The sequence below is a fragment of the Amblyraja radiata genome, chromosome 4 (assembly GCF_010909765.2).
Source record: "Amblyraja radiata isolate CabotCenter1 chromosome 4, sAmbRad1.1.pri, whole genome shotgun sequence".
Taxonomy (NCBI): Eukaryota; Metazoa; Chordata; class Chondrichthyes; order Rajiformes; family Rajidae; genus Amblyraja; species Amblyraja radiata.
The window spans coordinates 65,952,417-65,969,192 of record NC_045959.1 but is presented as its reverse complement, the minus strand read 5'-3'; the positions used below and the strand labels follow the sequence as shown (position 1 = coordinate 65,969,192).

Below are 16,776 nucleotides of genomic sequence, written 5' to 3'. Positions count from 1 at the left end.
AGGACTGTGTTTACAAACCTATTGTGCTATTGCTGCAAGTAAGAATTTCATTGTTCCATTTCGGACATGTGACAGTAAAACACTCTTGACTCTCTCTTGAAGGAATATTAGTATATTCTCCCAGGTCAACATCCCCAGCACTGAAGCCCTAATTAAACACAGTCAGATCTGCTGGGCAGACCACATTGAATGTATGCTCAATTGCGCAACCATGGAACAGACATTCCATTATGGTCTCTGTCATGGGATAGAACACCTAGAGTAGAGAGAAGAAAAGTTTTAAGATGTTCCCAGAACTTCCTCAGAAAATGTGCAACATTCCAACAGTGTCTCTGTCTGCTCCAAGTAGAACAATGGGAATGGCACTGAGGACCTCAAGTCCACGTGGTGGTATCATACCGAAACCAAGAATAACCAAGAATAAGAGGTGGAAAGAATGCTCACCACTATCCACTCACCTATCTCCGGCAATAGTCTATTGTTCCCACATTGGTTTAATTTAGTTTAGTTTAGAGATACAGTGCATAAACAGGACCTTCAGACCACCGAGTCCGTGCCTACCAGTGATCCCTTCACACTAACACTACCCTACACACTAGGGACAATTTACAATTATACCAAGCCAATTAAACTAGGAACCTGTCGTCTTTGGAGTGTGTGAGGAAACCGGGGATCCCGAATAAAACCCATTCAGGTCACTGGGAGAACCTACAAAGTCTGTACAGACAGCACCTGCAGTCAGGATTGAACCCGGGTCTCTGGCACTGTAAGGTAGTATCTCTACTGCTCCGCCACACTGCTGCCCTAATTGATCTCATCAGTCAAATTACAACATGTATCCTGGATAGAAGCAAGCCAAGCTAGATCCTGAGGAACCTAAGAGGATTTTGTGAAGCAGTAATCAGAGGTTGCTGATATTACTCCGTGTGCACGGGCGAGACAGACCCAGCCTGTGGTTCAGAGGCTGTGTACCACAGTTTTAAACTGACACAAAGGGGAAGAAAACCTCGGTGCATTTACAGGAAATTAAATTTGATTTATCCCGACTTGGCTCAATTTTATAAGACACTAGACCAAGTGGGACCCGTTGGGTCCCGTCTCCTCAATGCGCGGTTGCGGGGGGAGGGCGCGGCCTGTGGCATCACACACACACATTAACCAACCCCTCACACACACACACTAACCAACCCCCCACACACACTAACCACCCCCATTGATATTATATTAATATTCATTCACTCCTTTTACCCCATCCCCTGCCCTCGCCACAGGGGGTAAATCTCTACCTGAATATGTAAAGAATATGTAAAAAAAAATCCGTTCGCGCGCCGTTTTTTAGAGAAGATGTGAAAACACACACACACCCCCTCGCCCGGCATAAATGAATATTTTCTACAAATAGTAGTATATTAGTCTCTGTTGATCTCACCGCCACCTTACTTTGTGTTGATTTTGAGCCTTTGAGCCTCTCGGTGGATTTTCATCAACACAGTTTCATCACATTCAATCCATCATTGTATGTTTAAGAATTACATAACACTATATGGCAACATCAGTTCTTGCCATCTGTATTGATTTTATAGTGAGTTTTACCTATTTCCCTTTGTGAGTCTTTGCTTTTCCTCCACCTAGAACAAATATATGGGTTACTCAAAAAGGTTCATATAACAAATTGTCACTAAGAAAATCATTACTTATGATTCAGAGGAAACAAAGCTTTCGTAATCATTTGCAGCACATTTGATTAGATGCAAGTACCTCATCTCCAGACACTCCAAACCCTTTCCGACATCTACAAGGCAGGAGCATGATGGAATTATTGTATGAATGCCTCTCCCCTCAACTCCAAAGTACCCTAACATCATCCAACATGTGTTTGTACATTTTCCCTGTGACTGCGGGGGTTTTCTCCAGGTGCTCCGGTTTCCTTCCATATTCCAAAGACCTACAGGTTTGTAGTTTACTTCTGTAAATTGCCCCTAGTGTGTAGGATGCGAAAGTGTGTTAACATCGAGCTAGTGTACGGGTGATCGATGGTCTGCGTGGGCTCGGAATGCTGAAGGGCCTGTTTCCATGCTGTATCTCTAAACGAAACACTGGACCTCTATAAACCATCTTAAACATTCATCACTGATGCATTGAGTCTGCAATGCATACCATCTACAAAATGCACCACAGTTATATGCCTAGCACTTTGCAAACCTGTAACCTCTGCAGCAAAGAAGGGTAAAAACAACACCACCACCTGCAGGTTCCTCTCCAAGTTACTTACCATCTTCAAGTTCAAGTTCAAGTGAGTTTATTGTCATGAGTCCCTGTATAGGACAATGACATTTTTGCTTTGCTTCAGCACACAGAACATAGTAGGCATTTACTACAAAACAGATAAGTGTGTCCATATACCATAATATAAATATGTACACACATGAATAAATAAACTGATAAAGTGCAAATAACAGAAAATGGGTTATTAATAATCGGAGTTTTGTCCGAGCCAGGTTTAATAGCTTGATGGCTGTGGGGAAGTAGCTATTCCTGAACCTGGTTGTTGCAGTCTTCAGGCTCCTGTACCTTCTACCTGAAGGTAGCAGGGGGATGAGTGTGTGGCCAGGATGGTGTGGGTCTTTGATGATACTGCCAGCCTTTTTGAGGCAGCGACTGCGATAAATCCCCTCAATGGAAGGAAGGTCAGAGCCGATGATGGACTGGGCAGTGTTTACAACTTTTTGTAGTCTTTTCATCTCCAGGGTGCTCAAATTGCCGAACCAAGCCACGATGCAACCGGTCAGCATGCTCTCTACTGTGCACCTGTAGAAGTCGACTCTCCGTAATCTTCTCAGGAAGTAGAGGCGCTGATGAGCTTTCTTGATAATTGCACTTCCAAAAGACGTGGTCTGCATTTATGGACTTATTACAAGCATAAGGTGCAATAGTAATTTAAAAAATAAATGGTGCCAGGATCTGGTAACGGGGGGTGAAAAATACGGTTGGTATATCCCTTTTTGCGGAGTTTAAAAAAAAAAAATTTAATTTATAACAGAGCGTTTGTTACTCTTTCTTTCTTTCTTTCTTTTCTAGGGTCTATTTCTTAACTTTCTTCTCTAACTCCTTTTCTAATGGGCTTTCTTTTCCCAACACTTTCCTGCACCTTCATGACTTTCTCACTTTCCTTACTTCCTTTATTTCTATCTTTTTTAAAGTTCAAAAAATGAAGGGGTACAACAAATGTAATGAGATATATGTGGTGTGTATTACTGCAACTTATTGTACTTCTAATAAAAATAAAATTAAAAAAAAAAGAAAAGAAAATAGATAATTGCATTAGTGTTCTCGGACCAGGAAAGATCTTCAGAGATGTGCACGCCCAGGAATTTGAAGCTCTTGACCCTTTCAACCATCGACCCATTGATATAAATGGGGCTGTGGGTCCCGCTCCTACTCCTTCCAAAGTCCACAATCAGTTCCTTGGTTTTGCTGGTGTTGAGGGCCAGGTTATTGTGCTGGCACCATATGGACAGTTGCTCGATCTCTCTTCTATACTCTGACTCATCACCATCAGTGATACGTCCCACAACAGTATTATCGTCAGCGAACTTGATGATGGAGTCCGCACTGTGACTGGCTACGCAGTCATGAGTATAGAGTGAGTACAGCAGGGGGCTGAGCACGCAGCATTGAGGTGCTCCCATGCTGATTGTTATCGAGGCTGACACATTTCCACCAATATGAACAGACCGTGGTCTGTGAATGAGGAAGTCGAGGATCCAATTGCAGAGGGATGCGCAGAGACCCAGTTCTGCGGGTTTGGTAACCAGCTTGGAGGGGATGATTGTGTTAAATGCCGAGTTGTAATTGATGAATAACAGCCTGACATATGAGTTTTTGTTGTCCAAGTGGTCCAGAGTGGAGTGGAGGGCCAGCGAGATCGCATGCACCGTTGATCTGTTGTGGCGGTAAGCGAACTGCAGTGGGTCCAGGTTTTTGTCGAGGTAGGAGTTGATTTGCTCCATGATCAACCTCTCAAAGCACTTCAACACCACCGGCATTAGGGCCACTGGTCGATAGTCATTGAGGCACGTCACCTTACTCTTCTTGGGCACTGGTATAATTGATGCCCTTTTAAAGCAGGTGGGGACCACAGACCTCAGAAATGAGAGGTTGAAAATGTCCGTAAAGACTCGAGCCAGTTGGTCCGCATAGGTTTTTAGAACACGACCGGGTATACCATCAGGTCCAGGTGCTTTTCGGGTGTTCACCCCTCTGAAGGATTTCCTGACGTTGGCCTCTGTGACTGAGACTGAAATGCCATCACAGCGAATGGGGGATCGGGAAGGCACATCAGTATTCACCCTATCAAAGCGTGCGTAAAACGCAATGAGCTCGTCAGGGAGTGATGTTTCGCCGACATTCGAGCTGCCTCCTGGTTTCGCCTTGTAGGAGGTGATTGCATTCAGGCCCCGCCACCGCTGCCGAACATGCAGTCCTCCACACATTTCTTTACGAAGTCTGTAATGACTGTGGCATATTCGTTCAAGTCCGTTGCCGAGTCCTTGAACATTGCCCAGTCTACAGACTCCAAACAGTCCTGGAGTTGTTCCTCTGCCCCCCCCCCCCCCCCCCTCCCCCCCTCCCCCCCCCCCTCCCCCCCTCCCCCCCTCCCCCCCCCCCCCCAACCAGCTCAGTACAGTCCTCACCTCTGGGAGTGCGCTCTTCAATTGCTTCAGGAAGAAGCAGCAGCAGTATGGTCGGATTTACCGAAGTGAGGGCGAGGGATAGAACGATAGGCATTCTTGATGGTGGTGTAGCAGTGGTCGAGGGTGTTAGGTCCTCTGGTGCAGCAGGTGACATTTTGGTGGAAGTTAGGGAGTGATTTCTTTAGGTTTGCCTTATTGAAGTCCCCAGCAATGGTGGTAAATGCCTCGGGGTAAGACGTCTGGTGTTTGTTGACCACGGTGTGCAGCTCCTCCAGTGCCAGACGGACGTCTGCCTGGGGTGGGATGTAGACCGCGGTCAGGATAATGGAGGTGAATTCCCTTGGGAGGTAGAAGGGACGGCACTTCACCGCCAGATGTTCCAGGTGTGGAGAGCAGGAGTTGGACAGGACTGCCACGTCTGAGCACCACTCAGAGTTGATTATGAGGCAGACGCCCCCTCCTCTCCCTTTCCCAGATGCCAGTGTACGGTCTATATGGTGGATGGAGAACCCTTCAGGCTGGACCGCTGAGTCTGGGGAGCTGGGGGTGAGCCATGTCTGTGTGAAACAGAACACAGAGCATTCCCTCAGCTCCCTTTGATAAAGCAGCCTTGCCCTTAAGTCCTTCACTTTGTTTTCAAGAGACTGTACGTTGGCCAGTAGGATAGTAGGGAGAGGGGGCCGAAGTCCCCTGCGCTTCATTCTGACCTGAAGTCCTGCCCGTCGGCCACGTTTCTGGACACAATGGAGGCTTCCCCTTTGTTTCCAGGTACTGTGCTTGCTGTACCTGCTGTTTCTGCGGACCTGTGCTGGGACGGGGAATCCTTCGGCAACTCCAGCTCCGTAACGAACGGGGGTTCCCTCAAAGTCGGCAGCTCCAGCTCCGTTGTTCCTGGAAGATCCAGCCCGTCGGCTCTGGGGGTCATCCCGGGTCTCCAGGTACCGTACCTGGGTTCCTCAGTTGGGTCGGGTGATTTCCAGCCAGCGTGGGAACATTTAAAGTCCGGGGCTCCCGCAGCTGCGGGAGATCGCAAAATTGCGAGAGCCTTGAGGTGGTCAAGCAGCTTGCCCGATTTCTGCCGTTTTTCTGATCCAGGTAAGTTGTTGGAAGTTGTAATTGAGCCTTTTATGTTCCGGAGCTCCGCAAAAGTCGCCGCAGGCAGGCGCCATCTTGCCATCTTCGATTCAAAATATATTGCCAGACTTTCATTTGTGCTTGGACTGAACCCTAGAACTGCCTACCCAACAGCATTGTAGGACTACCTTTACCAAGACTGCAACCATTAAAAAACTTATTTCACCACCATGTTTTCAAGAGCAATTATGGACAGACAATAGATTTTGTCTGAAATTCTGAAAACCAAATAATTTTAAAAATAACTCTTCTCCGACAGATCTGTGTCGATTAATCAAAATGCATAATTAACAGCAGATACTGGAAATTTAAAATAAAAGCAGAAAATGCTGATAATTATCTACATATTAGACAGTATCTGTGGAAGGCAAAGAAACAAAGTTAACATTTCAAATTAAGGAGGTGTCATCAGATCTGTGCAGCACTTACGCTTCACTGGAGACATCTCCCTTCTTCATGTGTTCATCAACTTGTCTTTATAGCTATCTGTTTCCTGAATGTATCGAGTTTACCTTCACTTATCTCAATTCTGCCCTATGGGAATGAGCTTTGCCTGCTGATAATGCAAAAGGTAAAGGAAATTTCCCCGTTGAAGTTATTGTTAAATGTATTTTATCCAAGCATTTAGAAAAATAATTGTGAAAGGAGGTTGAACAGGTCTGGCCTATCAGGTTACAGAAAATCATCATTGAAATTTACTGCCTAAAACCTCTATGGTAGCATGCCAAGCATTTTTGAGAAAAATTCATTTTTTGTAAAAGGCTTTAGGTGTAATTTGATGTTTTGGTCACTGAAGTCAATGAAGAATGAAATTAGAACCAGTAAGATCATAAAATTATAAGAGATAGGAGTAGAATTAGGCCATTCGGCCCATCAAGTCTACTCCGCCATTCAATCATGACTGATGTATCTCTCCCTCTGAACCTTATTCTCCTGCCTTCTCCCCATAACCGCTGACAACTGTAGTAATCAAGAATCTATCTATCGCTGCCTTAAATATATGCACTGACTTGGACTCCACAGCCTTCTGTTACAAAGAATTCCACAGATTCACCACCCTCTTCACACAGTACCACAGCGTGAAGTACCACAGTACTTCATGTCAAACACTCAATACCTTAAAGATATTGTAAATGATTTTCTTTATCTCACTAACTGTCCATTTGCTTGCACCTTATTCTAAAAGCACTCTGCACTGTTGGGTAAATGACAAAGTGCTAGAATAATTCAGCTGGTCAGGCAGCATCTGTGGCGAGAGCCTATCTATTGGGGTTCAATGGACAATTTACAGTTTGCACAGGTCGCTCGCTGGGCCCGGGCGTGCATCCCGTGCCAGACATCAAAGGTGTCATCCCGTGCCAGACATCAAACGACACATCCGGGCGACGGTTCAAGAATTCACAGTGCCAAACCGGCGGTTCGATCACATACACGTGGACATCGTGGGGCCGCTGCCTTCGTCCCAGGGTGTTTCACACCTGCTTACGGTGGCCGACCGTTTTACGCGGTGGCTGGAGGCCATCCCACTCACGGACACTTCAACGCAGTCGTGTGCTCGTGCCCTCATAGCAGCCTGGATTGCCCGAGGCCTCCTCGTGCGATGTCCTGTCCGGTTCGGTGCCTCTGGTTTTGGGGGGGGGGGGGGGTCATGTGGCGGCACCTGATAGCAACCTAAGGTCACAACGAACCATCGGCTCTGGAGGGCGGCGTCTTGGTGGGGGAGGCGCGAGTCACGGGGCCGGTACCTGAGTTGATATTTAAGGCCGGGCAATGCCCGTGTCAGGTGAGGAGTAGGGACCTGTATTACAGAAGAATAAACACGTCTAGTGCACACAACTCGTGTCCGACTAGTTTTTGGCTGGATTCCTGCGAGTCCCCGCCACACTGCCCAATTTGCTTACCTGATATGTTCTTTTCGAATCCCACTGATTTACATTACAGTGTGATAAACATTTATGAAGGCAATTGCAAATACAAATACTCATTTATATTAAAGTACATAAATAACAATTAGTAATGAATTATATAAGCTTCCCCATATCCATTGTTATTAAATAATTATGTTTGAATCTATAATGTGAAATGTAGCAAGTGGGTTTCATATATTTAGGACTAGCTATCTTGTGCAAAGTATGAAGGCTGATGGTGTAAGGAATCACATACAGTATGTGAGTATACAGGTCTCTCCGTTGCCGAACCAGCAGGTCCAGGAACAGCTTCTTCCCGGCGGCTGTCACTCTACTCAACAACGTACCTCGGTGACTGCCAATCACCCCCCCCGGACACTTATTATTATTTATTCAAATCATTTGCTATGTCGCTCTGTACACTTTACACTGACAATGACAATTAAAATTGAATCTGAATCTGAATCTGAATCTGTTGAATGCACTTTTCCTCTTATAATGTTTTTCCCTTGCTAGCTGGTAGCTGAGAACTAGCCCGCCAGAGAGAGAAGCGTTAAATTTAGTTGCACAGGAACCAAGAATCATAGGAAAGCAGATATCTCAGAGGGTTGCAGGGCTCGTAACCTTTATAGAGACGGGGAGGGACAAAACCAGAAAAGGATTTGTAAACTTTTTTTTTTTTCATTTTTAACCTTATAACCTAAATTATGAAAATGAAAAAAGAAAAGAAAGAGAACACAAGAAAGAAAAGAAGTAGAAAGTGAAAAGATAGATTGAAGAAGAACAAAAGAAAGTCCCCTAAACTACCAAAGCAGTGTAGCAGAAAGATATAGGAATTTAAAAAAAAGATAAAGAAAAGTGGAGATATACCTTGGCCCTCGTCCCCCCCCCCCCCCCCCCCCACCTCACCCAACCCAGCATCGGATTTAAATTTAAATTTGTGTTGCACCATACTATTGTTGTAAGAATTCGGTAAAGGGTGTCCATTTCTTAAGATCTGTTTTTTCCGCCAAGACAAGCCTAATGTTTTCCAAATGTAGTGTCTCGGACATACATCTTCACTGTAGGGACTGTAGATCCACATCTTCACTGTAGGGACTGTTGTCTGTTTTGATTCTTTTTTTTAGTATTCATTTTTTCGTCGTTATTAGGCCATAGTTAAGGAAACGTCTTTGAAATATCGTTAGCTTAGAACAGGCTTCCGACATACCTAATGTGATCAGTTTTATATCGGGATCCAATTTAATTTTAAGTATTTTGGAAAAGATATCAAAAATTCCCCTCCAGAAGTTTTGTAATTTTGTGCAGGAAACAAAAGAATGGGTTATAGTCGCTTCTTGGAGGAGACATTTATGGAGACTGTACTTTTGCAGGATGAAAATTGTTATATTTCACTAAGTGCAAGGACAATGAACTTACCAAGCCAGCTTCTAAAGGAAGCACATTATAAGGAAGAAAGTGCATTCAGCAGCTTTGGTGCCATGAATATTGGATAATTACAATAAAAGTATTAGTGCAGTATTTGTTTACATTAACCGTTAGTCCCCTTGCTCTGTGTTACATGATTGTGTATAGACATACACTGAGCCTATGACAGAGACTATAAATCTTAATCAGTGTCTTTGCTTGCAGTAATATGATTCAATCTAACTCAGAAGGAAGCAACAACATCCATCCTGCCAGTGCCAGTTCTTTGCAAAGTATATCTACTTAGCCCATTCCATAATTTTCTAATGTGTCTTCTTCAAATATTTATCCAGTTCCCTTTTAAAACCAATTATGTGTTCAAAATCCACCATTGTTTCCAGCATGGCATTTCATTCTACTCTTGTACTTCCAGGATATTTTTCTCGATAAATTTCATCTGTGCCTGGTGTAAATCCAGCAATCAAGCCCTGTGGACAATCTTGCAATGAAATACGGTTTTACTAACAGGGAGACAAAGCATGATCACTAAAACCCGCAGAGCTGCTTACCCAAGATAATGCCCAGTCACATCAATTTGAGTGCGCTGGGACTTCCTTTCACCAATTTAGCTTCAGATTTATTTATTTGTTTGCATAAGTTGAGTAATATAGTCTCAAGCAGCTGCCTCCTTCGGAAGCAGACTATAGCAGAGGAAATGGAAAGCAGCATTAAACGAGCACACAGTTTACAATGCACTAGTAACCTGAGACCATTTGGCTGGTGCTTATTAACAAGAGTGCAAAATCCTGTCAGCACTAAACTTCCTGTAATTGAGTACTGTCTCAGGTATACACTGTGATGATTGTTGGGCAGATAGTTCAGGAGAAGAGTGCCTAAGAGTCAATACCATCCACTTTAATTCAGTGAGGCAGTGTTTGATGATCTCATATGAGATGACACCAATATTGCTGGGAACGCAGACTATGAGGATGGCTGTCAAAGGATATAGATCAGCTGTAGAAATGGGCAGAGAAATGGCAGATGGAGTCCAATCCGAGCAAGTGTGAGGTATTGCACTTTGGGAGATCAAATGTAAGGGGAAAATAAACAATTAATGTCATGACTTTCAACAGCATTGATGTACAGAGGGATCTGGGGGTTCAAGTCCACAACTGCCTGAAAACAGAAACACGAGTGGTAAAGTAGTACATGGTATGCTTGCTTTCATAGGTCAGGGCACTGAGTATAAAAGCCACGAAGTTATGATGCAGCTTTATAGGACTTTGCTAATGCACATTTGGAACATTGTATGCCCCAATACAGGAAGGATGTGGAGGCTTTGGAAAGAGTGCAGAGGTCTACCGGAATGATGCCTGGATTAGAGGTTATTAGCTACAGTGTGATGTTGGACAGATTTGGATTGTTTTCACTGAAATACCAAAGGTTGCGCAGAGACTTGATAGAAGTATATAAAATGATGAGAGGGATAGACAGTCACAATCTTTTTCCCAGGTTGAAAAAATCGAAAACCAGAGAGCATAGCCTAAAGGTAAGAAGGGTAACTAGACCAAGTGGGACCTGCTGGGTCCCTGTCACACGGGAGGGCTGGTCCCCAAACGCAATATTCCACCACTCACCCAAAGCCTTAAACTGCGCAGGCGCGGCTGATGGGTTCACGTTGCGACGCTAGAGATCCCCGTTTTGACAGCAAACCTCCCCAAGAGCGCCTCTCCATCCCTCTTCCTACCCCTATCCTCCTCCATTCCCCTTCAACCCCAGCACTTCCTCCCCCTCCTCTTCACCCTCCCTCTTCTTTCCCTCTCTCCTCCTCCCCACTCCCTACCTCACCTCTCCCTCCCTCTCCTTTCCTGTAGCCTCAGTCACTCCCCCCCTCCCTCCATTACCCCTCTCCCCTCCCTACTCCCCCTCCCCCCCTTGACGTCATTGTGAGGTGGAAGCTGCTCTATTTTTTAAAGGAGTTTTTTTTAATGTAAATGAGATCCCATTGTGATGTCATTGTGGGGTGGAACACTGCTGACGGGCAATTTATGTAAATGAGATCCCATTGTGATGTCATATGCTGCTAACGGCAAGTGTGGGCTGTGTTTTAATTTTTTTAAGTTTAAAATGTCAATAACTTGTAAAATATACTATTAACGTGAACACAACTTGATATACCACACACCAAGACAATTGTGAGTAAGGTGGGCCAAAAACTGTAGCGTTATAGTGTACCATTTTGGCATAATTTCAGAATCACAGCCCGCACAGACAGACATAGAAATAAACAAGATGGGGTTTTTAGTAATATACAAGACTAATTGGGACGGGGTCCCAGTCACACGAGAGGCCTGGTCCCCGAATGCAACCCATTCCCCAACGCAATATTCCACCTGTTCACCCAACACAACCCGTTCCCCAAAACAATATTTCACCACTCACCCATAGCCCCTAACTGCACAGGTGCGGCTCATTTCCCCTTATCCTCCAGCACTTCCCCCACCTCTTCATATGTAGGGGGAGGAGGAGAGGCGGATGTGTGGTGGGAGGGGAGGAGGCAAGTGGGGGTGTGTGTGGGCAGGGGAATGCAGGTGGGGGGGTAGAGCGTGGTGTGAGGGGAGGGGGGTATGAAGGGGGTGTGTGGGGTGGGATGGGTGTATGTGTTGCGTTCTTCAGGCGGGGGCTGTCGGGGGCCGGTGGGGGAGGGGGGAGCATCCTGCACCCGGGGAGGGGGACGGCTTCAGGCGGGATTTGCCGGGGGCCGGTGGGTGCAGCGCTGTCGTGGCCTACCGCTGTAGGATCCTCCCTACTCGGCAGACCCCTCCACTGGGGGGTGAGTGGTGGCTGTGGGGGGGGATGGTTGTGGTGGCTAAAGACGCAGCTCGCACTCTGCTCATCCCGCACTCTGCTCACCCCGCACCTTCAGTTTTTGGCCTCACTCTGCGGCTTCCTGTCCAGATCCGGCTTCACTTAACGGCTCCCGATTCCATTCAGCGGCTCCCGGCTCATCGTGCTATCACTGTAGAATCAGCCCGCACGCTGCTCACTCCACATGCTGCTCACTCAGCACTCGCTCAACACACTATGCTCACTCCGCTCCTTCAGCTTTATTCTCCTCGCTGCCGGTGATTGACAGTGGGTGCCGGAAGGGGCGGTTTTTACGATTTTTAAACCTTCATAACTTTTGTACTATTCCACCAATCGGAACAAAACTTGTTGCACTTGCAGCACAGGAGAATGGCGAAAAATCGTAGCACTATCGGGTACCATTTTTGCGCAAATGTAAAAACAACGCAAACCGGAAGAGGACAAAATGAGAGTTTTATAAGTATATAGATAGTCAACCAAGTGGGAGCCGTTGGGTCCCTGTCACACGGGAGGGCTGGGCCCCAGCAATTTTTCAGCTTGAATCAATGAGGACTGGGGACATTTACATTGGTGTTTTGCTCAAATCCTTCATCTGTACTCTCTTGCATCCACATATAATTCAACACATTTAATTAACTGAATGTAAATGTCCCCAGTCCTCATTGATTCAAGCTGAAAAATTGCTGGAGCCAGTCCCATGATAACTAGTGGAATAAAATAGGAGATGCTTGATAGGCTGAGTGGCCACCTTTCAGTTCTATAAAGACAAATAATTCCAACTACTCCAGAGACAGGCATAACATGCTGGAGTAACTCAATGGGACTGGCAGCATCTCAGGAGAAAAAGAATAGGTGATGTTGGGTGGGACCCTTCTTCAGACTGAGAGTGAGGGGAGAGTGAAACTAGGTATGAAAAGGTACAGAACAAATCTGAGCCTGCATCAATGACCAAGGAAAGGTGGAGCCCACAATGGTCCATTGTTGGCTGTGGATGAGGTGATAACGAAGGGATACAAACAGTGAAATTAGCAGGATGACTAGGGTGGGGGAGGACACAGAGAGAGAGAGGATGCAATGGTTACTTGAAATTAGATAAACTACTCCAGGTTCATGAGGAAAAGTTATAACATGGTAATGTGCATTTTCAATGAGTTGATACCAATTTGATGGGCTTGGTGATCCGTAGTGAGGTGAGATCCAAGACCAGGAACAAGAGCACTGGACGCTATGGAAACTGTTAGTGTTTTACCACTCTATGTGGGTAAGCGGGGATAACATTAGAGAGGGAGCATTAGGGCAGGATTGATGTGCACTACAGACAAGCATGAGCACCCCCCCCCCCCCTTTTGAAGTCTTTCCATGTATAATTTGGAAAAAATAAAATCGAAATTAAACGCGCAAAAGTTATCCCTAAAAACGGTTGCGTTGAGTGGTCCATAGTTTATTGAGTGATATATATTGTAATGCTGATCACGTGCTGGCGTGCGGCGAGGTGAACCTGCTTCCTTCATTTATTAGCTTTGCTTCCTTACCGGGAAGAAAAAAACCCCTCCTCAACAAATTCACATGCACGTCTCGCCACTAACACTGCAAAACATTCATTCATTGTCAGCCTCCGCTCGGTGGGGCCGTGTCGGTCGGTCATCACAACAGGTTACAAGGAAAGCGGGCATGATGCTCACCAGCCGACCCGATTGAAAGGAAGGAGGCACACAGACATCTCCACCCGCCCACAAGGAAACACATCCTGGTGGGACCTCTTCGCCTGAGCTCCGCGCTCTGTTTGCAAGCCATGGCATTTGCTTTCTGCGCAGTCTGTGCCACCCTGCCTTCATTGAGCGTCGGCGTGCCTACTGACCATGGGGCTCAAGTCCAGGAATGTTAATGGCTCCGGCGGCGGCTCCGGCAAGAAGCAGCGGGTGGGTTTCGCCGCCGAGACCGAGCCCGGGGCGGTGGGGGTGGGGCTGAGCTCCGGAGGCGACCGCGACGGCGCTCGGCTGCTCGAAGGGAAGAGCAAAGGAGAAGGCAGACCGGGAGCCAAGCAAAGCCTCAGCCGGCTGACCAAACCGCTGAGCGGCCGGCCAAGCAAGAGAAAAGCCAGCTACAGAAAGCTGCAGAACTTTATCTACGATGCGCTGGAGAGACCCGGAGGATGGGCTCTGGTCTATCACGCCTTCGTGTAAGTAGTACTGGATGCATCTGCAGCTGGGCATTATCGATATACAACAGCAGTGTGATTTCACTGGGATTGCTTCTTTGTTGTGCCTAATTGATTCTTGCTTTTATTGTGTCTAATTGCGAATAACCAGTCATCGCTTTGTTTAACCCCAAATACACCCATACAAAATGTGTATTCCTGTTATCCGTGATGTGTCAGACACCAACCCTGACAGATCCCTTGTATGCCGCTGTTAAGCAACATTCACGATCATTTATGTCACTCGGCATGTGTCTGTTGTTAAAAAAAAAACATTTTTAAAACAGAAATGCTATTTCGACCCGCAGTGAAAGCATTTCGTGCCCGTTACCGAATAGGGTTCTAGGTAAAATGATGGAAAAGGGTGTTTGCTTGTTGGACTCGTTGTGCGATCCTTTAGCCGAGAGCCACAGCTAGATGCGATTTAGGAAATGCTAGTTTGCAAATGGTGCACTTTGTTTTAATGAGGAGACATAACGGCACAAGCCATCGTTGGTAGTCTATTGATTGCAGAATAAGCCAGTGGATTGTTTGACATCTTCCCGAGTTTAAGTGGAAATCTCCATCTGAAGCAGTGACGTGATCCCTGGTGATATCAGGTTTATTCTTGACAGCGATGACTTTACCAGGTTTTCGTTGGTACTTTAAAACCGGCACCCACTCAAGAAATCGTTCCCCTTTGGGATAAGTTCTAATGCCAATTAGTTTAAAAAACAGTTCTCATTATTTATTAATGCAATCGGGGTTTTTTTAACACAAATCTATATTCTACCTCACTTGGCGATTATTTCTGTACTTTCTATTAGCAATGAGGGGCAGGCAGCACCGTGGCACAGCGGTAGAGCTGCTGCCTTACAGCGCCAGAGACACGGGTTCAATCCTGACCACTTTCAGTACGGAGTTAGCATGTTCTCCCTGTGACGTCGTGGGTTTTCTCCGGGTGCTCGGGTTTCCCCCCACACTCCAAAGACGTGCAGGTTAATTGACTTCTGTAAATTGTTCCTTGTGTGTAGGATAGAATTAGTGTACAGGGTGATTGCTGGTTGGCACGGACTCGGTCAGCCGAAGGGCTTGTTTCCACGCTGTATCTCGAAAGTAAAGGAGGATGTGGAGAAACACGACACGATGCTTAATCCTTCAACCGGGCTGCACTTTGTCCAAAGTAAAATCGACACTCCTTCACGTTTCTGGTGTAGGAAATGTTGTGTGCCATCATCTCATCCACAGTAATAATTGCAGTGAAAGGATGTCCTCTATTAAGATCGTCTGTTAAACTTATAGCAGGAGCCTGCACTTGTGTACTTACACTGAAAGATGGACTTTTGAACGTGGAGGGTTATAGACTAATGGATGTTGGGGAGTGTTGAGGGAACCCAATCCACTCCAAAGAAGTAAAGTTTCACCCTTGGGTGTAAATAGAATAAGATTAAGTTACATCAGCATTGAATATACAAATGAGTAATTCAACATAAAACAATACATGATATATTATTATATATTTATTAAATACTTAAAATATTATTGCCATTCTTCAAAATCCCCTGCGGTTAGATATGATACAGACTGTGAACTGGTAAGCTCGTTTTGTGAATTTGGAATAAAAATAACATAACTATGATAGTGTGGTACCAGTTGGCAATCAAGTTGATAGGTTGTTACTCTTTCAACCCTTGTTTCTTTTGGGAGGTGACTTTTTACACATCTACTAATGCATCTTTGCGCAGGACTGAACAAAAAATATGTTTGCTACATAGTTCACCAGACTTAAGATCTCTTGTTTTGTAGCAGAAGAGAAAATACCCTTCCATTCTATACGATTCAGGCAATAAAACACAAATTCAATTTCTTCGCAGTTAGCAAGATTGTATTGGAAAATCAATGCAGTAGATTTCACTGAATTAAAGCTCATTTTAAAATTGTTAGCGGTATTGCAGCCTCATGGTAGACTTTTCTTAATTGTCACCTTCTGGTCTAATATTGATGTATTCGGTTCATTTTTAACTACTTTAGTTTGTGTTGTAATTAAACCATCTATGTTTGTATTGTCACATATTATTTCAGCCATTATGCTTTATTATCCATTTGTCAGTTTGATTGAATCTAGCATATAAATATACCAGATACGCAACAACGTTTTTGTACTTCACTTCTGCAACCACATCACTCACAAATAATAGCGATCCCACAGTCGATTCCAGACCATTTAATAAATAAAATACATTGGGAATAATGCCTGCAAAATTGCCTGCAGTCCAGCTCTCGCTGTTGTTCAGATAATTTTCCACTAAATTTCTTTATTGATGTGAATAATCAGGGTTCAAATATAAATCTTTCTTATGGAACTTTGTCAAAACCCTTTGAAATAAATTGCATTGTGCAGACTTAACAATTCTCAGTGGAACTGGTGGCATCTCTGGTTAGAAGGAATGGGGGACGTTTCGGGTTGCAGTTCCTTCCTACCTTCTTCCAATGCATGTTGTTCTTCTATTGTTGACATTTCCTCACCATTTATTTCACAATTCCTTTGCATGGGCTTCTCCTGAGGACCCATTTGACTTACTTTAACATA

General features: G+C 45.1%; 1 protein-coding gene across 1 annotated transcript in view; it reads left to right on the top strand.

Annotated features, from left to right (window-relative positions):
* Positions 1–13,505: 13,505 nt before the first annotated feature.
* kcnq3 (potassium voltage-gated channel subfamily Q member 3) overlaps positions 13,506–16,776 on the top strand; it is a 333,849-nt gene continuing 330,578 nt past the window's right edge. The window contains exon 1 of the mRNA XM_033019667.1: positions 13,506–14,189. Within this exon, the coding sequence (XP_032875558.1) occupies positions 13,870–14,189 (320 nt within the window). The 5' untranslated portion in view covers positions 13,506–13,869. The remainder of the gene's footprint in view (positions 14,190–16,776) is intronic.